The 26,420-nt window shown below is 49.9% G+C and overlaps 2 protein-coding genes, 2 non-coding genes and 1 pseudogene across 5 annotated transcripts; 3 read left to right on the top strand and 2 right to left on the bottom strand.

Moving 5' to 3' along the window:
- Positions 1-1,476: 1,476 nt before the first annotated feature.
- On the bottom strand, positions 1,477-17,713 carry LOC149271440 (protein polybromo-1-like). Of its 2 annotated transcripts, XM_089507421.1 has the most exons (29): positions 17,573-17,713; positions 17,278-17,375; positions 16,998-17,145; positions 16,401-16,544; positions 15,788-15,904; positions 15,614-15,682; positions 15,401-15,499; positions 15,118-15,210; positions 14,581-14,758; positions 14,055-14,274; positions 13,218-13,359; positions 12,898-12,998; positions 12,167-12,443; positions 11,715-11,820; positions 10,181-10,823; positions 9,811-10,022; positions 7,768-7,950; positions 7,517-7,674; positions 7,021-7,287; positions 6,717-6,862; positions 6,378-6,535; positions 5,998-6,181; positions 5,504-5,714; positions 3,847-4,048; positions 3,481-3,639; positions 2,711-2,869; positions 2,300-2,370; positions 1,892-2,108; positions 1,477-1,649 (listed from the first exon to the last, which is right to left on the bottom strand). In XM_089507421.1, the coding sequence occupies exons 9-29, from the start codon at positions 14,627-14,629 to the stop codon at positions 1,477-1,479; spliced, it is 4,038 nt and encodes a 1,345-aa protein (XP_089363547.1). In that variant the 5' UTR covers positions 14,630-14,758; positions 15,118-15,210; positions 15,401-15,499; positions 15,614-15,682; positions 15,788-15,904; positions 16,401-16,544; positions 16,998-17,145; positions 17,278-17,375; positions 17,573-17,713. The 2 variants fall into 2 exon arrangements, with proteins under 2 accessions (XP_089363547.1, XP_089363548.1); XM_089507422.1 differs by lacking the exon at positions 3,481-3,639 and having other exon boundaries at positions 7,517-7,601; positions 7,770-7,953.
- An 889-nt stretch (positions 17,714-18,602) lies between these two features.
- On the top strand, positions 18,603-23,430 carry LOC149271437 (guanine nucleotide-binding protein-like 3). Its single transcript, XM_089507417.1, is given in 15 exon segments — positions 18,603-18,615; positions 19,106-19,164; positions 19,598-19,735; positions 20,039-20,152; positions 20,384-20,467; positions 20,631-20,763; positions 20,993-21,014; positions 21,016-21,094; positions 21,173-21,305; positions 21,496-21,583; positions 22,029-22,101; positions 22,103-22,204; positions 22,735-22,877; positions 23,152-23,283; positions 23,412-23,430. Coding segments are annotated over 15 exon segments (1,332 nt in total).
- LOC149271439 (small nucleolar RNA SNORD19) lies at positions 20,809-20,882 on the top strand. The gene has a single exon (XR_016279747.1). It is a non-coding gene; the product is annotated as a small nucleolar RNA SNORD19 (small nucleolar RNA).
- On the top strand, positions 21,899-21,953 carry LOC149271438 (small nucleolar RNA SNORD69). Its single transcript, XR_016279748.1, has one exon. It is a non-coding gene; the product is annotated as a small nucleolar RNA SNORD69 (small nucleolar RNA).
- A 1,236-nt stretch (positions 23,431-24,666) lies between the features above and the next one.
- On the bottom strand, positions 24,667-26,234 carry LOC149271436 (glycosyltransferase 8 domain-containing protein 1-like; annotated as a pseudogene).
- Between the last annotated feature and the right edge of the window lie 186 nt (positions 26,235-26,420).

Raw genomic sequence — 26,420 nt, 5'->3', positions numbered from 1 at the left:
CGACTTCATTTTACCGCCACCGGCCATCCCGGAAACGTCCCGGTTGGAGCGGAAAAGCAGAGGACAAACAGCTACTCACCCTGGGACCCCCCCCCTAGACACGGGGACAAACAGCAGCTCACCCTGGGAGAAAACCCCAGACACGGGGACAAACAGCTACATACCCTGGGAAACCCCACAGACACGGAGACAAACAGCAGCTCACCCTGGGGAAAACCCCCAGACAAGGGGACAAACAGCTACACACCCTGGGAAACCCCACAGACACGGAGACAAACAGCAGCTCACCCTGGGACACCCCCCCCCCCCGACACGGGGACAAACAGCTGCTCACCCTGGGAAAAAACCCCAGACACGGGGACAAACAGCAGCTCACCCTGGGAAAAAACCCCAGACACGGGGACAAACAGCTACGTACCCTAAGACACCCTACAGACACGGGGACAAACAGAGCTTACCATGGGAAAAACCCCCAGACAAGGGGACAAACAGCTACACACCCTGGGAAACCCCACAGACACGGAGACAAACAGCAGATCACCCTGGGAAAAACCCCCAGACAAGGGGACAAACAGCTACACACCCTGGGAAACCCCACAGACATGGAGACAAACAGCAGCTCACCCTGGGAAAAACCCCCAGACACGGGGACAAACAGCAGCTCACCCTGGGAAAAAACCCCAGACACGGGGACAAACAGCTACGTACCCTAAGACACCCTACAGACACGGGGACAAACAGAGCTCACCCTGGGACACCCCCCCCCAGACAAGGGGACAAACAGCTGCTCACCCTGGGACACCCACACACACAAAACAGCTGCTTACCCTTGGGGGGGGACAAACAGCTGGGAAACGGACAGACACAATCGCCTTACCCTGGAACCCCCATCGAGTAAATGCTCACAAATTCACTTATATACACCTTTCAGCGACATTTACCTCGAGTGGCACAATGCGTGTGGGTACGTTGAAAAGAACAAAGTCATAAGAGTAGAGCAATTACCATAGCAACCAACGATGCAACCCAGGCAACTGCTCAACTTGCGCCAGAATTACCGTGTACACCACCATCATTATACCTAAAGGAACCGCACTGATGGAGTCCATGAAAATAATCGCTGCCTTTGTTTACCGTTCTATCATTTAAATCCATTTCTAAAATCCCGGGTCGGCGTAGACCAGCATCTGGATTTAGTGAAAATAAGATGGAGCGGGAGGTACAGCCACCTCGCGTGCGTCGCTGAAACTCATCCCCCAAGAAGAGTAAACACGAGACGACATGTCAGACCCAAGGAACATGTAAAATGTCTGTATTTGGTCAGAACAATGTAATATGTAACACAATGGCAACACAATCGAAATAAACTCATTAAAAGCGTCCTTATATCAAAATGGTTCCTCGATGTACACATATAATAATAATAATTAAAAAAAAGAAAAAGGATTGAGCCGGAGGCCCCGGTCACTAAAAACATTAAACACTTTCAATGTTGTACGCCTGGCGGATGTTCAGCGTGTCCCGCAGCATCAGGTCTCGGAGGCGCCACAAGGCATTGGCCATCGTGGAGTGAGCGCCTTTGCTCTTCAACCAGTGCGACGGAAGACGACTTTCTTGGTCTTTGGACAAGTGAACGTCTCTTCTTCTGGCTGCAAAAGAAAGTTGAGCGCTCTGCGTAAAGCAGGATTCTTTGGATTTAACCAATATACCCAAAACACAGTATGGAAAGGCCACATCCTAAACCATTCTAATAAAAACGCTACTCTCTGTTGGAGCGAGGCCCTGGAAACGGCTGATGTCTGAACGTCAAGAGACTTCGTTTTCAAACCAGCCATTTTATTCTGAAAATGAAGCCTCAGCGGTCTCCCCCTGCCGGGGGTCTTTTTCTCACCTGCCAGCGTTTGGTCCCATTTACTAATGCAGTTCGATTCAGCCGTCAGCCCCTCGATGTATTTCAGATATGCCTCCGAATGAAGCAGCCTTTGGGTGCGCGGAGGAGGCGCGACAAACACCGGGGTCGTCGGCTGCTGGATGGAGGGCTGATTTCCCTGACCTTGACCTGGATATGGGGGCGGAGCCTGCTGACCTTGCGGAACCAGCATCCCGATCTGAAACCGCAAAACGAGATCCGGCGTCATTACTTTGCACCCCCAAGAGCCGAGGAAATCGGCCAACGGAACCTCATCGATCTCCAAACGAAGCAGCCATTTTATCGGAAATCGATCACATTTATTACTCTGAGCAAAGTCTGCAGTAAAAAGAAAGACGGCGCCTGCCGACACACAGAACCCCAGGGTACCTGCTGGTTGTAAGGATTGCTTCCGGATGCCGGGGACCCAACCATAGATGGTACTCCTTGAGCCATGACACCTGGACAACAAAAAACGTTCTTACAGCAAAAGCTAAAATGAGCTTAACAGACAGAGAAGAGTGCAGAAAACACAGAAACGTCACTGACGATGGCTGAATCACCCTCCTAAAACACACAAAAGCCACCGCCACGTGTACAGCAATCACACCCGAAGCCCACAAGTCATGCGCAGGACACGGCCACGTTATTTGCACAAACCTACGCTAGGCATGTGCCGACATCTCCAATAACCAAGGAGAAATGCCGCATGTACTCTGAGCTGAGAGCCACCATCAGTGCCAAGCAGTAAACAGAAGACATAATGACGGTGGAATGAGTGGATGGTTAGGACATTCTTACCCTGCAGCGAGACGCCCGGGATGCCAGGTAAACATGGTGGAAGGAGATGGGGTGGAGGAATCACCCCGTGGTGATGAGGCTGCATGCTGCCCATACTAATTATGCCATCAACTGGGCCCTGCATTGGGGGCAGGCCAGGAGAATACCCCCCAATCATGCCTTGAAGAACACAAATGGCAAACATGCGTCAGTAACATGCAACATGAATAATAAAGACATGCAACGCAAGTGAGTTACGTCATAGCCCATAAGAAATGACTTCACAATATGAATTAAAATGTTAAGACACTGAATGGCGATAATGAATTAGTCGCAGATTCTTAAACACGGTACGTTAATAGATGCAGACTACGGACTGGTTGCCTGATCGCACCTAAAGCGAGTGCTGCAAGCGAACGCACCGACACCGAGCGGTTCTGAGTGTCCATGTGTTGGCGTTAATACCGCAAACTCGGCCGGCTTCAGACGTTATTGTGGCGATAAAATGGTGGCAGGAATAAGATCAGCCACAAGGCTGAGAGATGAAGCCATGCAGGACAGGCCGTGCTCACGAATGGCTGGATACAACTATTCAGTCTCTACTGATCAGGAGTTCCCAGTCCGCGCCAGGTGCTCCCAGTAAGGGGAACGTTCCCTTTAACAGCCCGTGCATTGTGAACGTGGAGGCTGACGTTTCATTTAATAACATCAAGAATTCCGATGAATAATGCCAAACGATCCCAGAATTCAAGCCGGAAAGCACGTGGCGGTAAAACAGAGCGCTCGCTTACCTGAAACAGGAGTCATCTGCTGATTGAGTATTCCCATTGGTGTTGGAGGAGGGACCACCCCCATCAAGGCTCCCACGGGGGTCCCGGCTCGTGGAGATGAGTTTTGCTGCTGCGCGGCTCGCTCCCTCTCCTGTTGCTCTGCAACTTTGGCAGCACGTTCTGCAAAATGACGACATCATCATATAAAGTATTACAGAAACAAAAGTATGTTCCATGTATGTAAAATCCAAGCCACGTGCCACTGGACAGACCCATGCGGCTAGTTGCCTTCTATGCAGCCTTTGTCAGGCGCTGAATGATACACAGAGCAGAAGTCAGAATGCTGGGATCGCCTCATCATCCCGATCGCTTTATCGATTGCTTTACCTTCATAATCCGCTTTCTTTGCTGCCTCCAGGTTCCTCCACTCCGTTCCCACCAGGCGACTAAGTTCTCCGAACGAGTAGTCGGGGTGCTGGGCTTTAATGACCGCTCTCATCTCGCTACTGAACAGAATGTAGCCGCTCATGTTAATCTTACGCCTCCCTCCTTCCTTTTTCGTGCTATTCTTAGCGGATTTAGGAGTCGACTGTAAGAAAACAAATCGGCAAGCGTTTCAAATTTAGTGAGTCTTAAGTTGCAGAGGTTTTACTGAAGCCCACGTTTTAGGATCAGGCGTGGATGGGTGAGTCGGTGAATCCAGGCAGGTCTACGCTGGAAAATGTTAGAAAGGTCACAGATGCGGCGAGACGCTATGTTAGGTGATTTCTACAAGATGCGAGACAGAGGAGGAAAATCTGTTTGTTCTAGAGGAACGTTCTGCTCTGATCCATGGCCCATACACATGGCAGAGCCACGTCAAAGCAGCAATACCACGGCTCCCCCCACCCCCAAACCTCCAACTACTGAGACAGGTGGGCTGACCGCAGCTCTCCACATTTACCTTTCCGTTGTCTAAATAGTGTTTTGGTAATTTGCTGTCCGCTGTCTCCCCTGGGCCATCATCTTTCGTGTGTCTGTCAGTGGGTGTTTGCTCTGCCTCGGCTAGGGGTCCCCTTTGCGTCAGTGAGGAAGGGGAAGGCAGCCTGACCTCGGGCGTCAGGTCGTCGGAGCATCGGGGGGAGCTTGGAAGTGCGGCAGCCTGATTTAGTGTTTTAAAACACCAATTGCAAATGATTAACAAAAAAAGAAAGCTTTTTTTTTGGTTTTGCATTTAGACAGGGAACGTCAGCAGGTGATGAATTGCAAACGTGGTATTGCTGCTTTTCCTTTACTAACAGGTGCAAGCGGCCACAACAAGCTTCCGTAATGCCACGACACGAGCAAGAAATACACCACGCAACAAAAGGGTAGGGCGCCGGCAGTCTAAGTCCTTAAAGCCTCAAGTTATCGTTATCCGGCACGGGAGTGCCACGACCACGTGAATTTCCAGTACGGTGTCTCTGGAAGCGAGACCCTGTGGGCCCCTGGATCCTGGCACCTAATCTTTACAATGTTAGAAATGTGAGCATATACATTTCTTCCAATTATATTTATGTGTCAACATTTCCCAAGTGGAGGTCAACGGCAAGAGACTCGTACACGTTAAGAAATCAGGAGACCCCGCTTGCTGCACACGCTATTCAGACCCCGGTGAAAAGCATGCGTCTCCGGAAAAAAATGGGCAACGAACAGGTGCCTCCACTGAATCAGGTAGCTTTTTCCTCGTGACCCCGTGGCAGTGCCATCGAGGTCTGCAGCAAATCACATATACGCTAGCAAAACCGTGTTCATATAGCACACCTGCGATGGCTGCTGCGACTCCCGTGGATTTCAATGAGCGCTCGCTGGGAGACCGGGAAGAAAGCATACGGAGATATGCGGGAGGCGAGCAATTTCCTAACACTGATAGAGAGTTTATTGCATGCAGTAAAACATACCACAGTCCAAACAATATGTATTTAGCAAGACAGCGTGGCTGAAGTACTCCCTTAAAACGGGGAATCGAGGTGCAGGGTGGTGCGCACCGTATTTACGAATGAGATGCGGCGCCGTGAGGACTTACCTGCGGAGGGGTGTACGGCATCATGTCTAACTCTCCAGAGAGGGGAGTTGGAATCTGAGGGAGAGATGGAGCTTCCAGGATCTCACCGTCCTCCTCGCCCAAGTCTTCAATCTCCTCTTCGCCTCCATCCAGATCCGCAAACTTTGCCTCCAGCTCCTGGATCTTTTTCTCCAGTAAGGGAGACGGCTCCTTCTGAGGAACGATGGGTTTCCTGCAAGCAGCAAGACATTCACACAAACCGTTCAGAGATCTATTCGATAAAAGTGGAGAAAACGACATATTTGAAGCATACGAATGTACACAAGGCCAGGGCTCCATCTCAGGCCAAAGGCTCCTTTTCCTGGTCCCCACAAAGCCACGTAAAATCACCAAATGCTGCGTTAATCGCACGTGGCTCCGGACATTTGCCCCCACATACAACCCGCGGACATGTACCCCCCACCTCTTTACAGAACATTTCTTTCACTGACCCTTCCAGAAAATAACCTTTTTACCTGAAATAATATATTTCATCGTCCACTACTTTTGCCGAGAGTGAAAATCTCTTGAGTCCTTTAAACCTCTTCATTTGTTTGTCGCTCTCGTTGTAGCGACTTTCACAAAGGAGTATATCATTTTCAGTGATTTCCGTGGGTCGGCAAGACAGAAAGTCCTTGAACGATAAGACGGCACACTTCCCTAGGAGAGAAACGAGTCCCGTTTACTTGGTACTTTTAGATTAATGTGACCTATAAAGCCACATCAGGCCCCATGATATACACGGCTCAGGTAAATGCACCTCGTTACCCGTCACCCAGACCTCTCTGACATTTCGTAAAGATGATACCTTCAAAGGTTAACTGAATTGCATTAGATTGCAAGCTTTTCAGCCTACCTAGGATACAAGCCATGGGGCAGGTCTCCTCTAGGTTGCTCAGAAACACTTCCTTCTTGTAAAACATTTTTGTTGGCTCGTGAATCGTTTCTTCAGGATGTATAAAAATCGGGCCAAAGAAATATGCCGCTCCGTCACGGACCCACATCTTCTCTATCCTGCAAAAGACAACACAAGGCGCTGAGACCATCCCAACACAAGAAAACTGAGGAATTCTTGTGACGGTTGTGAGCTAAACTGAAGTTTTCTGAATTGAATGTCTTCAAACTACCAAATCTAGAGAAATGACTATTATTGGAGGAAGAAGCCTGGAAGGTCTCCAGTCACGTGGTATGTTACCTTCCCACTCTTGGTCGCACCAGCCCGTGTGACTTGATAAACACACAATCACCAACTTTCAACCACATGTCATTGTATCGAAGCTGCTCAAAGTAATAGCAGCCGGGGTCTCCATTAGGCATGTCAACAGGAACATCCTCCTTCTCCTTCAGGACAAAAGCAAAAGGATTATGAAGACACGGGGCATGGAGGGCATTAGCTACAAGATCCACGCAAAGAACTAAGGAGTTCACTAAAACACAAACGCGGGTGCCTTCAGCTACGGAGAATATTATTGTGCTAAAGTCACTTGTTTCTCACAAACCTTCTCCAAGACTTGCGTGACGTCCTCCTCTTTACTCTCCTCCGAGGCGTCGTTGGATAGATCCTCTTCAGCCTTGTTCTTGGTGGCAAACACAGAGGCCACTCGTACCACGGGCAGAGGGACGTCCCTCGCCTTAAAACGGACCGAGCTAATTGGCATGGTCCACAGTTTGATCTTTTTGAAAGATTTCGTTTTAGCCGAGTATCTGGATTCACAGACATAGACATCCTCGTCTCGAAAGTTTTCAGGGCAAATTTTAAAATATTCCTGTAAAACGAGAAAGGCCGGATTATTAAGGGATTTCATATTGTTTCTGCGCCATTAAGCATGCCTTCCATCCCATCGCAGTCAGCAAGGGATCCAGAACCTTCTTAACACAATGGGATGCCGACCCAGGAGGACACTAAGTGTCACAGATTACGAGAGATTAAACCCTAAAATCCTGTCCTTAGTCAGTAGAGGGCGCGGAGCGGGAGTTCCGGCACGAACATCTCACCTTCACAAACATCACCACACATTTGCCGAGGATCTTATTCACGGGAACCTTGTTGTAATAATCACTCTTAAAGACTTCCTTTTCCAAAAATTTCCGCGTGGCGAGATGAAACGTCTCTTTGGGCCGATAGAACCAGCAGCCATACAGCCATTTCTCTCCTGCACAAAGAACGATGGGTTACAGGTATTACCCGGGCGCTAAACCGGCTCCATGAACCATTTTCTAATCACGGCTTTATAGAAAACACTCACCAGCAGAATCTTCCCAGAGCCTCTCGATGCAGACGATATGTGGCTGGAGATTGGGTTCTGCGGGCTCTACGTAAACATAATCGCCCACGTGGTACCTGCTGTTCTTAAAACTGCAGTCCTGACTGTACGTGCGATCCAACCCCGGCAGCCCCGCAACTCCTCCAGGATCTTCACTTTTTTCAGCTTCTGAAAAAACACATCACTGAAATGTCCAAAGGATACCATGCTGCAGAGTATCGCTGCTCTGAGTACGGACGGTCGGGATACCCTGCTGCAGAGTATCGCTGCTCTGAGTACGGACGGTCGGGATACCATGCTGCAGAGTATCGCTGCTCTGAGTACGGACAGTCAGGATACCATGCTGCAGAGTATCGCTGCTCTGAGTACGGACGGTCGGGATACCATGCTGCAGAGTATCGCTGCTCTGAGTACGGACGGTCGGGATACCATGCTGCAGAGTATCGCTGCTCTGAGTACGGACGGTCGGGATACCATGCTGCAGAGTATCGCTGCTCTGAGTACGGACGGCCAGGATACCATGCTGCAGAGTATCGCTGCTCTGAGTACGGTCGGGATATCATGCTGCAGAGTATCGCTGCTCTGAGTACGGACAGTCAGGATACCATGCTGCAGAGTATCGCTGCTCTGAGTACGGACAGTCAGGATACCATGCTGCAGAGTATCGCTGCTCTGAGTATGGACGGTCGGGATATCATGCTGCAGAGTATCGCTGCTCTGAGTACGGACAGTCAGGATACCATGCTGCAGAGTATCGCTGCTCTGAGTACGGACGGTCGGGATACCATGCTGCAGAGTATCGCTGCTCTGAGTACGGACGGTCGGGATACCATGCTGCAGAGTATCGCTGCTCTGAGTACGGACGGTCGGGATACCATGCTGCAGAGTATCGCTGCTCTGAGTACGGACGGGATACCATGCTGCAGAGTATCGCTGCTCTGAGTACGGACGGGATACCATGCTGCAGAGTATCGCTGCTCTGAGTACGGACGGTCGGGATACCATGCTGCAGAGTATCGCTGCTCTGAGTACGGACGGTCGGGATACCATGCTGCAGAGCATCGCTGCTCTGAGTACGGACGGCCGGGATACCATGCTGCAGAGTATCGCTGCTCTGAGTACGGTCGGGATATCATGCTGCAGAGTATCGCTGCTCTGAGTACGGACGGGATACCATGCTGCAGAGTATCGCTGCTCTGAGTACGGACGGTCGGGATACCATGCTGCAGAGTATCGCTGCTCTGAGTACGGACGGTCGGGATACCATGCTGCAGAGCATCGCTGCTCTGAGTACGGACGGCCGGGATACCATGCTGCAGAGTATCGCTGCTCTGAGTACGGTCGGGATATCATGCTGCAGAGTATCGCTGCTCTGAGTACGGACAGTCAGGATACCATGCTGCAGAGTATCGCTGCTCTGAGTACGGACAGTCAGGATACCATGCTGCAGAGTATCGCTGCTCTGAGTACGGACGGTCGGGATATCATGCTGCAGAGTATCGCTGCTCTGAGTACGGACAGTCAGGATACCATGCTGCAGAGTATCGCTGCTCTGAGTACGGACGGTCGGGATACCATGCTGCAGAGTATCGCTGCTCTGAGTACGGACGGTCGGGATACCATGCTGCAGAGTATCGCTGCTCTGAGTACGGACGGTCGGGATACCATGCTGCAGAGTATCGCTGCTCTGAGTACGGACGGTCAGGATATCATGCTGCAGAGTATCGCTGCTCTGAGTACGGACAGTCAGGATACCATGCTGCAGAGTATCGCTGCTCTGAGTACGGACGGTCGGGATACCATGCTGCAGAGTATCGCTGCTCTGAGTACGGACGGTCGGGATATCATGCTGCAGAGTATCGCTGCTCTGAGTACGGACGGTCGGGATACCATGCTGCAGAGTATCGCTGCTCTGAGTACGGTCGGGATATCATGCTGCAGAGTATCGCTGCTCTGAGTACAGAAGTCTTGTAATAATACACCACGGACTGCCGGTGACGAACAGCATTCTTTCCCGTAACATACCTTTCTTTTCTTCTTCCCGTTTGGCTTTATCTTCTTCAAACTCCTTGGGCAGCTTTTCTTTTTTCTCTTTCTCTACGTCGTTGTGCAGATGTTTGGTGGTGTAGCTGAGGGCAGGTGAGAGAAGGATCTCGCCATTCTTACAAAGTTCATCCCGGATCTTAATGAAGAATTGCTGGAGCTCCACAGCATCTTCATAAATCTCAGAGTCCGTTCTAGCGGTGCAAAGAAAGAGTTAACAGAGACCATGTCCGAGGACGGCTGTGACACTGGCCTGACCAGACTCCAATAGCCATACAAAGTAACTGGTTCTCAAGATAAATCAAAAGCATCCCAGTAATAACTGGTTTATAACATAATCAGCCAAACTCACCGGTTCATCCTCCGCGCTCTCTCCAAAACCTCAAACATGTGCTCCTGGAACAGATCCAGCCGCCGGTAGCGGTTATTCTCAACATTTTTCCTGATAACGTCAAAAGTTAAAGGAGGCCTCTTAGGAAATTTGGGGTCAACGGCGGGTATTTCGGCCAGAGAATCGCTGAAACATCTCCCTTCATCATCCTGGTGGCTCATCATGGACACAAAAAGGTTATGGATGAGCTCCTGGATGAGCAGGATGACGTTGGGCACGTGGGAGTCCTCGTCCCCTTCGATGTCTCTCTTTGTTTCCAGTAAGACCTTGTGCAGAACCAAAGCGTCTTTATATATTAAGGACTCGGGCTCGTTATAGGTGCACGCGTTATTAAACATGATGACAAAGTCTTCGCACATGCCATCGATGTCCTGGTATTTGTTGGCCATTATATGACTCCTAATTTTTTCCATATCGACTGGCTTTTTTATGGTCAGGTAGTAGTCGGGGAGCTCGGAGCGGGAAGGAAGACGTAAGAAGATGGCGCTGAGACGCCTGCCACGTTTATCGGTGAAATTCTTTACGGCTTCATAAACCTCGTTCAATTTCTGTTGCATTGGACTGAGGTATTTGGTTTTCTTGGGTGATATTCCGCTTTTTCTACCTAAATGGGACACAAAAAGCAATTAACAGCAATAACTAAAAAATAAACCGCTAAATAACCGCTAGAAGAAGCTGACGGCCGAACGACAAGGAAATTCCACGTTTGCAGAACTTCCTTGAGGCAAAATGGCACAAAAGCACAATGGAGACGCTGTACGCCCGCCGGACACACCCCGCCAGGCGCCGGACACACACACACACCCCGCCGGGCGCCGGACACACACACACCCCGCCGGGCGCCAGACACACACACACACACACACCCCGCCGGGCGCCGGACACACACACACACACACCCCGCCGGGCGCCGGACACACACACACACACACCCCGCCGGGCGCCAGACACACACACACACACACACCCCGCCGGGCGCCAGACACACACACACACACACACCCCGCCGGGCGCCAGACACACACACACACACACACCCCGCCGGGCGCCGGACACACACACACACCCCGCCGGGCGCCGGACACACACACACACCCCGCCGGGCGCCGGACACACACACCCCGCCGGGCGCAGGACACACACACCCCGCCGGGCGCAGGACACACACACCCCGCCGGGCGCAGGACACACACACCCCGCCGGGCGCAGGACACACACACCCCGCCGGGCGCAGGACACACACACCCCGCCGGGCGCAGGACACACACACCCCGCCGGGCGCAGGACACACACACCCCGCCGGGCGCAGGACACACACACCCCGCCGGGCGCAGGACACACACACCCCGCCGGGCGCAGGACACACACACCCCGCCGGGCGCAGGACACACACACCCCGCCGGGCGCAGGACACACACACACCCCGCCGGGCGCAGGACACACACACACCCCGCCGGGCGCAGGACACACACGAATATAACGGAAAAGCACGCACTTAGCTTCAGTTTGGGAGACGCCACGTCATCATCATCAGGAACAGGTCCGAGCTCCTTTCTTTTTTCTTTAAGGACTTTCTCCAGGACGTGAGCATCATTATAAACCTAATTTAGCGGAATAGAAAGATCTAGTGCGTTAAATGGGAAATGTCTCACCGGTCGCTCTAAACCTGTCTGCTGGGCGTTTCAGTGCAAAGAATTATCTTCCTTCGCTGCCTGAACCAATCAACAATTAGCAATTTAACAACAGGAGAGAGAGAGAATTTATTGGGGAGGAATAATCCTGCAGATTTTAAGAACACAAAGTGTTTATTTCATCTACAGAGAGCCCGTGCAGAAGCACCTTGCACGGGGGGGGGGAACGTTAGATCTCTGGCCAGCCCTGAACCTCGCTGATGTTAAAGCTCCTTCAGATGTACAACTCAGGGTAAGTGGCAACCTGGACGGGTACCTGCGAGCCTTCTTCGTTGTAATGCCAGGCATTTCGAAACATCAGCTTCATATCATCCATCATGGCCTCCTCCCCGGAATACTTATCCGTGCGAATGTTGTGTTCAATTGTTTTTAAATCCATCGGCTCCAGTATGATTTTATAGTAATCAGGGTAGTCCTTTTTCGATGGTTTAAACATGAAGAGTTCGCAGAGTCTCCTGCCTGTCCCCGGCTCACGCGATTCAAGGACTGCATTAAATAAAATTTTCATCCGTTGTCTCCTTATATTTTTCTTACTGTTGGCAAAAATCAGATGGTTAATTTACATTCCTTTAAACGGACAGTAAAACCCCTAAAACAAACGGATTCTATGTCCAAGAGGAGCGTTTATACGCGCATGTGCTGCAACACATCACCCGCAAAGTGTGATATGCATCAACCACTTCCTTGGAGAGGGTTATGCACTAAAGTGGGAGGTTATGGGTGAGCTCCGCATCTCCTCTCCCAGCCGTGCATTAAGATGGGCCAGTGACACCCTCTCATCTACTTATCTACACATTAAGTGGGACTGGTCGCTGGCGAGTCTGACAGGGCCACAGGGAAATGCGGATCCATCGCTGGGCGCTGCCTCCATTCAGAGATAAATCAATGAGAAAAAAATCTGGATCCCCGACAACCTCATGAATATTTATCAGCATTTTTATATTGGAAGCACCCAGTTGGGCAGCAGGGCAGGGAATTCGCCCGTACCTTTTCCGTTTGGAGCTCCCAGCGTCAGACGTGGCAGATGAGATCATACTGTCTCCATCTTCAATATCCAGGTCTCTCCTCGCAAGCTCCTTCTTCTTAGCCTGAAAGAGAGCAAACCTCCAGAGTTACCCCCACTCTGCCAAACGTTCCCAGAACACATGAATAATAAGCAGCGCCGTACAGGTGTGTGTGTGTGTGTGTGTCTGTGTGTGTGTGTCTGTTGACAATGGCGACACGTTTAAAGACCACCAGCTCTGCATCTAGCGAGAGCCCCTGGCCTTATTGCGGCACTTTGTGTACATAATGTAAAAACGGCGTACCTGCATGAGCTGCTGCAGCTTAAAGACTCTTTTGTAGATGGCCGAGTTGGGGACGTTGTAACGCTTGGCATTTTCAAACATCAGGTTTAAGTCAGACTCCAAGTGATCCAGACTCTCATATTCTTGGTTCTTCAGCTTCGTTCTGAACAGAATGACATCTCTGATTATAATGCCTAACATGGCCTCTGATTACATAAAACCAATGTATACTTCTACAGGTGAAATAAGACAATAAGTGACCCCTTTATAAGACTGATCTCTAACTTACAAAGCGTTGGAAACCGTATGGATACATTTTGTCTTAAATAAAACGCAAGATTATCAGTGGGTTTTTTTGGGTCGTGATGCTAATTGGGGATCACAAGCTTCACAAAACGTAATCTATTAGCACTTTCTGCAGCGGAAGCTTTTCACTTTGCAATCGATGCAATCGTTTAGGTGATATTTGGTTTAAGATATGGCCTGCAGCAGAAGGAGGAGGCTGGTAAATATTATTTAATCAATATGCTGTCCCGCAGTCCTCTCTACCCGATTGAACCGATAGCACTGGGGGATAGCCCTGCGGATCCCGACGACTGCTCCCCTGGTATAACACATACGTGATGGTTTGTACACACGCTGATTTTTGGATGCGCATGGCACAGGATTATTCAACGTAATGTAATCCAATATGGAAAACTTTTGGAAAGGTGAGAGATTAGCTATGATGTTGGCTTGGAAGGGGCTCAGTCTAAATGTACAGACACTCGGGTTCTGTCCACACACTCCATGTTCTCCCCACGACAGTTGGCGGAAAAGGCTTTAAATGCAGCTGACCGCTGGAATAAAACAGCTCACCTGATCTGCTGCAGTGAAATTGGATTTTTGATTTGCTGGTAATAATCCGGATACTTCTTCTTAGATGGCAGATGGAAGAAAGGCTCTGCGATGAGCTGGCCCTGGTTATTTCGGCAAGAGCGGACAGTTTCATAAAGCTGATATAACGGGCTAGAGATATCCATGAACGACGTGATGCTTTCTCCTTCTGACTCGCCCTCTTCATAACGAATTGAGGAAGCTGAAATGATACGTTCAGACTCGCAAATGGAGATCACACTAAGAAAACACGTAACACAAGTCTAGAGACACGCATGATGGTTACAGCAACACATGCATGGCCCCCACTGGGACCAGTTCTACAACAAGCATAACTGTGTGTTATATGTGGTCCCTGTGCGACCCGGGAGAGCACCCAAACTGCACGGTACAACAAGAGCCACGTCATTAGGATGAAACAATGTGCTGCTCCATGCAGCCAACACAATCCTAAGTCTGAAGCAGAAAACCACAAAGTTATTTACAGAGAAACCTGAATGTAAACTACCATTTAAAGAGGCGTCCTCCTCACTCTCGGATCCATACTGCAATGCCATAGTGATGGCCGACAGCCGGTCCCCCTGAGCCAGACGCTTGTTTCTGAAAACAAAGAAATTGCATCTCAGGCAGAGACTCTATCCAGACAAGACTCTATACCCCCCGCACCCCTCATCATCCAGACAAGACTCTATACCCCCCGCACCCCTCATCATCCAGACAAGACTCTATACCCCCCCGCACCCCTCATCATCCAGACAAGACTCTACACCCCCCGCACCCCTCATCATCCAGACAAGACTCTATACCCCCCCGCACCCCTCATCATCCAGACAAGACTCTATACCCCCCGCACACCTCATCATCCAGACAAGACTCTACACCCCCCCGCACCCCTCATCATCCAGACAAGACTCTATACCCCCCTGCACCATCCAGACAAGACTCTATACCCCCCGCACCCCTCACCATCCAGACAAGACTCTACACCCCCCGCACCCCTCATCATCCAGACAAGACTCTATACCCCCCGCACCCCTCATCATACTATTTACCGGTTACGTAAACTTGTCTTGGAGAATTCTGTAAAGTCGATTTCAGACTTTTTTAACGCAAATAGTTTTTTAATTGTATTTGCATCCTGTTTAGAGACAAAAAAAAAGTTACAAAATAATGACATTTCATGAGTTTCGTGTCCCTGTAAATCTGTATCAGTGTATCTGAAGTGGCGCGTGGAATTACTGTCCTCCACGCACACACAATGCCACTTTCTCATGAAATCGGTCAGATCTCAGTGAACGAGGGGTCGTGGCAGGAAAGTAACTTCTCACCTTAAACACTTGGGATCCCGGCTCATTGTACGTTTTGGCATTTTTTGCCAACAGGTCCACGTCCTTGGCCATCGCGTTGATACTTTTATAATATCCCGTCTGGCAACAAGAAAGATCAGACATCGCTTAACCAAGAATACAACGGCAAATAAGAACGGCCACGGCCAACATACAACCTGATCCATGATACAGAACATACGACCCGTTACACACCTGAATCCTGTGAGAAATCGTCTTCAGATCGATCGGATCTTTTATTATAGCGTAATAATCGGGATATTGCTGCAAAACGAGGAGAGAACATATCACAAGACAGACTGCCACATGACTGCCAAAACGACAGCGGCCGTGGTCTTCCACAGACGACCACAAAGGCTTGGTACTCACCACCTTGGAAGGCAACTTCTGGAAAAGCTCACTGATGAGTCGGCCCGTGGGGTGCGTGGCACTGCTGACGGATTCAAGCAGCTGTTCAAGGATTGGCTTCAAGTAATTGGCATTAGACTGAAAACAAAGGATAATATTTAAAACCAACACGACGACAACAGAGCCGGACCACGTGCCACGCGGGTCTGACAGCCAGGAACGCTAACCAAATGGTATCCTGTCAGGGAATTGAAGTCACGGCTTCCAGTGTCCAGGACTCCAAGACAGCTAAGCTTGCATGCCACGTGAGGCACGTAACTAGAAAAAAAAACCTCTGAGGTGTTTTATTGCCTCTCCCATCCATCACATGCACTTTAATGCATATAACAGCCCCGCGATACCTTTACCCCCCCAGGCATCCCAATCGCAGCCCCCACGTTTTTGTCGTGCAAGAGATGTGTTCAGCCGAGACCCCTCGTGCCAATGTGCGGTTTCAATAAGGGTGCTTTCCTAAAAAAAAGGTGGGGTGCTAGAGCTCTGGAGCTGCAGCTTCAAAACGCGTTGGTATACATTCTCTGTTTAGGGGGCTGCCTGGGACATCAGAGTCTCTTTAATCCAGAAGCCACAGACTCACCTCTTCTGGCGTGGCAGTGCTGCTGTCTTGCGTCTCATCCTCCTCCTCATCATCCTCGCAGTCACCTTTCTGAATAAACTCGTTCTTTGTGCGCAGATACAAATCCCAAAGTTTACACGCCGCTTTGTACTCCGGGGTATCAGACTGTGGGGTAAAAGTGTAGGCGCGGGAATTAGGATCTTTTATTCCCGCGTATAAATAATAAAATGAGCAGAAAACAGCGCTGGACGCCACGTTCGCAATCACAGCTTATTCCCGCAAATGCATGAATGAAAAAGCACTCATCTACTAAACGGGCACATTTTGCAAACAACGTATCTAAAGGAACCGGAGGATTCCGGTAACCTGGTTTATAACACAATTTATTACTCTTTCTGTAATAACCGGGCAGCGTATGGAGAGTAAATCGAACTGAGGCGAAGGAAGTTTATGGGGCATCTTTCTGCTGTGATGCCCCACATTTAAAGAAGCACATAATGAACCATGCGGCACCGGGCAAGGAGCGCGGCTGGAAAGTGGAAACTGCTGGTTCACGCTCCCGCTGCAATATGTAAAATGCCCCCCCGCCCCACCATATAATATGTCCCCCCACCCCACCTTATAATATGTCTTTGCATTCTGAAATAACAGCTGAAAGTCCTTGGTCAGCAGCTGCACGTCTTCGTACTCCTCCATCTTTAACTTCTGCTGGATCTTCATTAAATCGATGGGCTGAGAGATAACCTCGTAATAATCCGGCTGGTTTCTGAATACGCGGAGAAGCGCAAATAAGGAACCAAAAACACACCAAGTGCATAACATGCTGCCCACATGCTAAAGACACGCAATACCCCTGTGGGTTTGTCTCCAACGGTGCGAATGAATGAAAGGTTTTTACCTGCGCTTAGGAGCCCTGATAAAGAGCTCACACAGAAGCCGGCCCTGCTCGTCTTTATAATCTCGGATGGTGTTATACAACTCATGGCAAACGGCAATCTACAAGAAAAGCACCCAAAATTACACACGTGGCCCCCAGAACACAGCGCAGGCCTACGCTCATTCTCTGAGAGGATTACTTTCATCACCAACATCTGAGGGATTACGGTTAGTAAGGAGTCTTAAACCCACGTAGGGTTAGGATTACAGGCGCAAGAGAGTGTTTTGGATGCTGGTTCCATAACACGAGCACTCACCGGGTCCACGGCTGAAGAATTAGCAAGCCTCCTCCTCTTGCGGCCAGAGTATGGCGTGCTCGTATGGGGGGCGTCTTCGAAATCCCCACCGCTAACGCTGCTGGAGGGCGACGTGGCGCGGCGCCGCTTGGAGATCACCGGGTCCACAGTTTCCTACGAAAGAAAATTATACAGTCAGATTCGCCTTTCAACAACTTTATACCAAGCGGCAGAAAAGCACAGAGCAGTAAGAAGCAGCTGCTTCCTGGTAACGACCACTTCCGTTAGGTGCCACGAGAAAAAAAAAAACCGCACTCTCATAAAACCAACGGCGCCCGAGGGGCAAAAACCATCTGTGCCCGGGTGCAAAAACCAGCGATGAACCCTACGTTCTGTGATCAGCCTGACAGGCGGGGCAGACCGCAAACACCCCTGCGCAGCGGTGACAGCAGTTCTGGTGCAAAACGAGTTGGGAGGATCGGCTCACCTCCCTGGTAACGGATTTGGAAATAGGGGGCTCACCTATCATTACTGCCCCACTCAGCTTCCGGCAAAGAGGAGGAGCAATTTAACGCGCAAACCCCGACAGCAGGAAGTCATCCCTCATAAAGAGATTATTTCACGCTAGGGCCTTTCCCTGCTTTCGGGTTATTTCACCTCGTGGCGGGGTACCTCCCCTGCAGTACCGGCGGCTCTTGGACCTCCCCTGCCGTACGGGGCCGGCGGCTCTTGCCCTCCCCTGCCGTACTGGGCCGGCGGCTCTTCTCCCCCCGCGACCCCCACTTACCGCCCGCCGCCTCCAGCCGGAGAGGCGCTGCCGCTGCCACACCGGGGCCGCCAGGGCTGCAGAGTCCGCGAGAGATGCACACAATGGGGACAGCAGAATCAACCCCAGACCGCGCGCGCACAGCAACAGAGGGTGAACGAGCACGTCAGTCGCAAAGCACGTCGCTACGCTAGGCGGGGCTACAGCAGACTTGCTCGCGTATGACGAGTTCCGGTATCGCGCACGTTTTTTCTCCGCGTGTCTCAAGCAGTAGTGAAGGGAACCATGAAACGACCCAGTGAGTGAAGCCTTAGAGTGTTACCGCGGAGGGGAACGTACAGAGCGGTACCGAGTGTCACCGCGGAGGGGGACGTACAAAGCGGGACCGAATGTCACCGGGGAGAGGGACGTACAGAGCGGGACCGGGTGTCCCCGGGGAGGGGGGGGGTCTAAATAACTCCCTCTGATTCCTGCCCCATGTTCTTACAAGTAAAGGAACAGGGGAGGGGGTTACTTAAAGGGACAGTCCAGCCATCAGATGCCCCTTAAGAGGTCACTTTAAATTTGTGGTGTCCCTTTGTAGATGCACGGGGGAGGGGATTCTGCAGGACACGCCAGTGATTGGCAGATTGAGGGCATGTGGTGCGGTGTGTTATTGTATGTGGTATTGTTCTTCTGACTGTAACAGAGATGCACAATCTGCCGGCGCGTTATAAGTAAATGTGATGTAATATAATGTGCGTGCCGTTACCGTGACTCGTTGTTGACCGGTATCTTCTCTGTTGCAGAGCTCAGGAAGGGCAGCAAGCGGATGACATGCAGCAAACGCTATAAGATTCAGAAGAAGGTGAGCGCTTTTTCCTGCTTCAAAGGCACCGACAGGACGGAGCTGCCATTCTAAATGAAGTGGTTCCAAGTGCTCTGCGGGGGGGGGGGGGGAGTGTGCCGTGGATTGTTGCGCTCTGCGGGGGGACCGGTGCGATTTGTGTGGTGGGTAGCGTGCCGCGGACCGGTGCGATTTGCGTGGTGGGTAGCGTGCTGCGGACCGGTGCAATTTGCGCGGTGGGTAGCGTGCTGCGGACCGGTGCGATTTGCAGGGGGGGAGCGTGCTGCGGACCGGTGCGCTTTGCGCAGGGGGAGAGTGCTGCTGACCGGTGCACTTTGCGCGCCCGGGGGGGGGGCGTGCTGCGGACCGGTGCGCTTTGCGTGGGGGGGGGGACGTGCTGCTGACCGGTGCGCTTTGTTCACCTGTTTTGTTTCTTCTTCCTACCCCTCCCCAGGTCAGAGATCACAAACGTAAAGTGAGGAAAGAAGCAAAGAAAAGTGGTTTCAAGAAGCCAAAGAAGGACATTACTGTCCCCAACAATGCCCCGTTTAAAGAGGACGTCCTCCGGGAGGCAGAGCTGCGGAAGCAGCGGGTAATAAAGACGTCCCTCTGTACTGGGGGCTTTTTGCTTTATTTTGTTGGCAAGCAGGGAGTATGCTGGCCGTGCAGCATTTCCCAGAATGCAAAGTGCAGCGTAAACTGTGGCCTTGGCAGACACTCAGCGTGGCTAATGTTCACGGGTCAGGTTGGCTCGCGGGGAGACGTGTGCGGATCTCTACGTCGAGCTGTTTGGGGATGAAGATGTTGCCAGCGGATGGGGTCTCCTCCAGAACGCTTCTAGATCCCCAGAGCGGACGAGTCTGTTTTGAGCCACTTTTAACCCTTTATATTTTAGCGCGAGGAGTTGAAGCAAGCTCAGAAGCTTGAAAGACAGAAAGAAGTTGCGAAGAAAAGAAACATTGAGAGAACCAAATCTGATTCACCTGAAAAGAAAAAGACAGAGAAAACGGTAAATTTGCGAGGAATAAGCGAATGAAACGAGGCGTTCCACGAAACCGCTGACTCTTCGCGCTTTTAAAGCGGTTGTTTGTACTGCGGGGATGAAAGATTTGGAGATCCCAGATTCTCTCCCCCCCCCCCCATTTTGCTTCCTCCCAGGTGGTAGAATACAGCGTCTCGTCCAGGCTTGACCTCATCACATAATTTTACTGACAATCTGTCTGAATCCATTTTGCTTTAGGAAAAGAAAGAAAAATCCAAACTGAAATCTGGTAACCGAGGCAATGACATCTCTGAGAGGTCTTTGTGCGGTGAAGTGAAGAAGGTAAATAGTGAAGGAATAAATTCCACATATAAATCATTCAGCAGGAAGGGCAAGCGCTGGGGGTCCTCTATCTAGTCAGTATCGTTGATATTTTAGGGACCCCGTTATTTAGGCGAGGGTTTGTCTGCCCCCCTTTGCTGTATCGTTCCCCTCTGCCCTGCAGGTGATCGAGGCTTCGGATGTTGTCTTGGAGGTGCTGGACGCCAGGGATCCCATCGGCAGCCGATGTGTGCAGGCCGAGGAAGCGGTCCTCAGGTTCCCAAACAAAAAGCTCTTCCTCATCCTCAATAAAAGTGGTTAGTGAAGTCAGGCTTGGCGACTCTGGTCTCACTTGGTCTGGGGAGAGATGAGGAAAGCATTCCAGTCTGATCCAATTATGAAGACTGTCAGATCCAACTCTGATCTCCCCGTATTATCTCTTATCCGCTGGATTGCAAATAACTGGCGCTCTACAGCCCCGTATGCAAGCTTTTCGCTCGCTTCCAAATATCATCTGTTTATTCTTAAATATTTTGTACCTTACAGACTTGGTACCCAAGGCGAATCTGAAAATGGTTGTGTTTCCTAAATAAAGAGATCCCGACCCTGGTGTTTAAATGTTCCACGCAAGTACAGGAACGGAAACTGGTAAATGTTTTACTCTTCCTACGAAGGCCGGCCTATGGAATTATTAGCGTGTTTTACACGTTCTATTATATATTATAGGAGGAGAAGAAGGTGAAGCCTGGCTGTATCGACGTTTCACACGGGACCGTCTGTTATGGAGGAAATGCTTTGCTGAGGCTCCTCCACGACCTGTGTCCTTCCCCGAATATAGGAATTAAAGTTGGGATAATAGGTAGGAGAGAACCTTTGTTTTGGAACAAACTCTGATCCGTGTCCATTCCTGAGATATTGCTGCTGTATGCGGACTGTCTATATAACAGCCATGTTGCTGCAAACACTAGATTAGTCTGATGTGTAACCAGCAGGAATACAGCTTTGGGGAGAAATAAAAAGCATCAATTTTCTCTCGTATTTTGTTGTAGGATTTCCAAACGTTGGCAAGAGCAGTTTGATCAACAGTTTACGGCAGATTCATGTCTGTAAAGTGGGAGCCATGAAAGGGACCACAAAGTAAGTCTTTGCAACCTGTGTGAACGTTGGGCTCTGATCTGTTGGGCTCTGATCTGGGATCTCACTTAACGTTTAGTATTCGGGTAAGTCGTCCAGTGAGCCGCTATCAGGCTCGTGTGGCTGCTGTGGAATGGAATAGGTTGTGCTTCTCTCTTTATTCAGTGATTCGTGTAACAGGTTTTATAAGATTCCCTCTAGCCTATTTTTGATCCTGATCTCCATAAGCCCCTGGGGGGCTGCGCCGCTCTTCTCTGGAGCTGCCTCTCAAACTGTGACTTTCATACAAGGGCCCAGACAGTGTTATTTTATGGGACGTGATGACAAATTGGAACTGACTTTCCCATGGAGGGTCCATTCAATCCAACTCTGAACCCTGCCCCAGGGTCACGTCTGTTCCTGTGCTGGGATGGGATGATATAATGTGTGCCCGATTCCTGTCTTTTAGAGTCCTGCAGGAGGTGAATATCGACAACCAGATCAAAATGATTGATGGTCCTGGCCTTGTGGTGTCTCCCAGTAAACCGTGAAGTCACAGTGACACTGAGAGGCATCCATGAGGCTGTTGGTGATGGCGTCCTGGGAGCTGTGAACGTCATCTTAAAGCACAGCGATAAACAGCAGGTTAGTAACACAACCCAGGGGTAAGTCTACTTCCATCGTGAATGGCCAGGAGCAGTGGTGGGGCTTGTAGCTCAGCGGTCAATTTAATTTCGTTTAGCGAATCAACAAGTTGTTTTATTAATGCTGGCGTGCGACTGCAGTAGAGTCTGGACGGTGAAGCTAACCTTTCATTCTACTGACCACTCGACTTTCGTGGGGTCCCTGCTTGGTTCTTAAGGTTTGCAGCAGAGGCTTTAGTCTCTACTCAAATGTTTCCAGGTTGGCATAATGTTTACCTCCATTTTGCCCATGGGTGGGTCAAGTTCACATGAAAATGATGTAGTCGCGCATCGTCTGCTCCAAACACCATCCGGGGCAGATCATGTCCTCTGCGTTTAATGATTTTTCACTTTGTAACCTTATGGTCATTGACACATTTTTATATTTCACGAGTTTGTGGAGACGGGGCGCATGGGATTTCCAGCGGCACGAAGCCATTTTAAGCAATACACTCTTACATATCTTGCAATAAACTTGTATTTTTGTTACAGGTTATGTTACAGTACAACATTTCAGACTTCCGAAGCCCCTTGGAGTTTCTAACGTTACTTGCGCATAAAAGAGGCATGCTGAAGAAGGGCGGCATTCCCGACACGGAGAGCGCGGCAGAGCTGTTACTGAATGACTGGATTGGGTGAGGAAAATTGTTTAATGCTAACATCTGTTCAGGGCCCGTCGCCGTATGGCGGACTAAGCTCTTTGTGACTTGTGGATAAGAGGCCAAAACGGGTATCGGTCCAAATCCGGAGCTCCAAGCGATTGAAATGATCCCGTTCTGTGCAGACAGACCTGATAGGCGCTTGGCGATTCCTGTAGACCTAACAAAATGTCTTTGATGGAATCATTAATATTTAAATGGCACAATAAGTACTGATTGGAAGCCCCTCTGCTTTGTCTCCGTCACGCAGAGCGAAGCTGAGTTACCATTCATCCCCACCGGCTGCTAAGTGCCAACATATCGATGGAGCCATGACGGGCCGGCTCCGGGAAGGTCTTAACCTGGGGCTTCTAGAGGCAGACAACCTTCAGACTGTTAAAAGGTGAGCCTCGTGTGACGGATCAGCTTTTCGTTCACCTTTTGCTTTATTTTTGTCTCGTGTGCGATGCGCTCTCGCCTTGCACGCTCCTTCACTATCTCTTTAAATTTGCATGGTCCATTTTACTGCAGGGAAATTGATAACGTTTGACTATAAAGTGTGTGTATTGTAAATTCATGCTCCAACCCCGCAGCACTGAAGTGTCCCAGCTCTGCTGGCAGCATTTTGTTTAAATCACCCGGTCTGACAGTGGCATATTGGATGAGAATGAATTGTACAAAAGGTAGAACAGGAACAGATGGCGGTCGATCAGGAGCCTGAAGACCCTGACAGCGAGGAGGATGACGACAACGTTTTGGGGGAAGCTGATAAAGAGGATGAGGACAGTGGGGTAAGCGTTGAAGTTCTGCTCTTTGTCTCGTTCTCGCTCTTTATCTCGCTGTAGAGCTTATTTTGTGTTTTCCGCTTACAGGAGAAAAGCCCAGAAGTGTCTGAGGAACCGGACTCCACACAGAAAAACGGTGGGTTCTCTGCTGGTCATTTCCGTTGTATTGACTGTAGACTGGAGCTTGTCCCCCCGACACGTTAATCCCAAGACGTCCGGCTTTTAGGGGAACATTCTATTCTGCAGCTGGGGGCTTAATGAGGTTTTGGGGGTGAAGCCTAGCAGGTAGTCTGGTCTAGGGGACTTGGTGTGCGATTTAAACACACCTGCATTTCTGGGCGTAGGTGGCATTTATCAGTTTTGTAGCAAATTTTAAAAAACTATTGTCTTTTTTTTAGATATCAAAGCAATACCTCCAAAAGATGGGATTAGATCGGTCTGCTTCGACAAACAGGAAGATGATGATTCTTACGACTTTAATAGAGATTTTGTCTGAGATTGGGTTTGTCATTTCGCGCTTGCTGTCCCTCCATTATCTGTGTAAACTCTTCATTCTCTGTACTGCTCCTGGCCGTGGAGATGAAACATGGGTTCTGTGAATCTGATGAATCATTTGTATTAAGTCCTAGAGGTGTTGGAAGCGGAAAGTAAATATGATGTGTAACAGAATTGAACCTTTGCCTGTTTGTATCATTTAAAACTGACTCCGTGCAGGAAGTGCAAGCTCTTAGGACAAAGTCTTGTAACAATTTATTTAATCACACTGTAGCTCGAGCAACAAGTATGAGAGAGCCCAGTCTTCCCCAAACCTGGTAACATATACTTTTCTCAGTCAGAATACATTAGCCTGACCATATAAAAAAATATACATTTCCTTAAGTTTAACAATATTCACAAAAACAAAGGGGGGGGGGGGGGACACCATTCCTGCTTGAGAAAATATTTACACTTGGTATTGCTATGAGCCGATACATAGCGCTTGTGGACAATACAGGTTGGGTTTAGGGGGACAGGCATCCCGAGGCTTCAGCCCCATCCTCACACGGGTGGCTTTTAATGTTCATGATGAAAGGAACCATGTCAGTTTCCATCGTGGCCCGAATGCCTCGGATCAGGGTGAATTTCCCCGTGGGGTCCGGCACGTACCACTTTTCCCAAACCTCTCCGTAGGAGGCTGTTCTTCCCCAGGGTTTGAAGTGACCGTTCCAATGAAGGAGCTTGGCTGCTTTCACAAACTGTGGAGAATACCGCTTCCCTGTACTGGAACCTTGAAGGGGAAACAATTATTAGTTCATACATCTTTACACAGCTTTCAAATAACGCACCAAGACCGTGGCTGGCAGGCCTTTCTACACCGTAAACGTGATCCACGGCTTACCTAGATGTCTGAGTGCCACATCGGGTCAATGCTGGAGTGGAGCCGGTAAAACACGATCAGCAGTGGTGGGCGGTGATGCTGCCGGCGAGGGTCTTACTGTACAAATCCTCGCTAGAGACACAACATAACGGTTAACACAAGGCAGGCGCTTCTGTACGATGTCACATCGCTGCCAGTGAGGGAATGATATTAAACACACAATTCTATCTCCAAACGTTATCTGCATGCAGACACCTCAGCCAATGCTTAACATGCAGGGGAGATGACAGCGTGGACACTCACGCCATATTTAACTCCATCCATTTCTCCAGCTGCTGAGTGACGTTTTGTCTCTTCCACTCTGTTAAATTAGCCACAAAGACGCCGGGGTTGAAGGAGCAGGTACTCGCCTTCATGTCCAGCTTCCGGATTCTGTCCTTCTTGTAGTCTAGGTATCCGATGTAATTGTACTGAAAAGCAAAGTAATGACGAATGTCTTATTTAAATCAATCAAGGGGTGAGCGGGAGGACAGCCTGCAGCTTCTTCCAAAAGACTGACCCAACAGGACCCAAGAAATTGCTGGGAAACGATCCACAAAACAACCAAGAAGAGTCCCCCCAAACCCCCGCGCTGATCAGAAAGCCTCACCTGATTGCCAGCACCTCGAACAAGAAATTTAGAGGTGACAGAATCACAGTCGTCGGAGAAAGCAGCCGCGTGGCCGGCCTTCACCGGCGTGTTAAAAAGTTCTTTAATGTCATCTGCGCAGAACGAGAAGAAAAGCGTTGCCAGAGGTAAGAAGACAATTTATTTCACGATAAAAAGAACGTGCATGAGTGGCATACCTTGGACAATGACATCATCATCAACGTAGATTGCCTTTTCTACACCAGGAACCAGATCAGGCAAGTAAAATCTTGCAAAAGTTAACTGGGAAAAAAATATTTATATAAAAACACCATTTAGCGAGAAAGCTGGCGCTGGTGGCAGAAACGCGTCACAAAAAATCCAGCATATCCAGAGCCGAGAGATATTTGGGTCTATCCGACATCAGAAATACGATTTCCCGTATGTGAAGACTGCTCAGCCACTTACCGGTTTCACAGGATCCACAACCAGGATCCACTCGAACTTTTCCATCAAGAACACGGGGATCAAAGCTCAAAATGTTATAATTTATAGTCTTCAGTGTGGAGCCGGTGAGCCAAGATCTACGAGACAGACAGAGGTACAATGAGATTACAATCCGTGTCTGAAACGGCTTCCCAGACGCCCTAAACTGATGCAGGTCCAAAGATCGGGGGCAAAAAAAAAAGCCAAGAGGCAGATGCCGTGTGAGAGGAAGGAAGCCACGCGCTGAATAGCCACACAGCGACGAGGGTGATATCATTATAGAG

The sequence above is a fragment of the Sceloporus occidentalis genome, unplaced genomic scaffold (genome assembly GCF_023333645.1).
Source record: "Sceloporus occidentalis isolate IW3139 unplaced genomic scaffold, rSceOcc1.0.p SCAF_514, whole genome shotgun sequence".
Lineage (NCBI taxonomy): Eukaryota > Metazoa > Chordata > Lepidosauria > Squamata > Phrynosomatidae > Sceloporus > Sceloporus occidentalis.
The sequence above is the reverse complement of the archived record's forward strand: the minus strand, read 5'-3'. Positions and strand labels throughout refer to the sequence as shown.

Bases quoted from the DNA above. Each gene is read 5' to 3' on its own strand.
- LOC149271440 (XM_089507421.1), bottom strand. From the start codon at position 14,629: ATGGCATTGCAGTATGGATCCGAGAGTGAGGAGGACGCCTCTTTAAAT. The intron at 7,951-9,810 runs GTATGTTACGGG...TTTTTTCAGAAG, and splicing joins ACGGGAAGAAGAAAAGAAAG to CTGAAAAAAGTGAAGATCCT. The intron at 3,640-3,846 runs GTAAAGCAATCG...GTCATTTTGCAG, and splicing joins AAAGAAAGCGGATTATGAAG to AACGTGCTGCCAAAGTTGCA.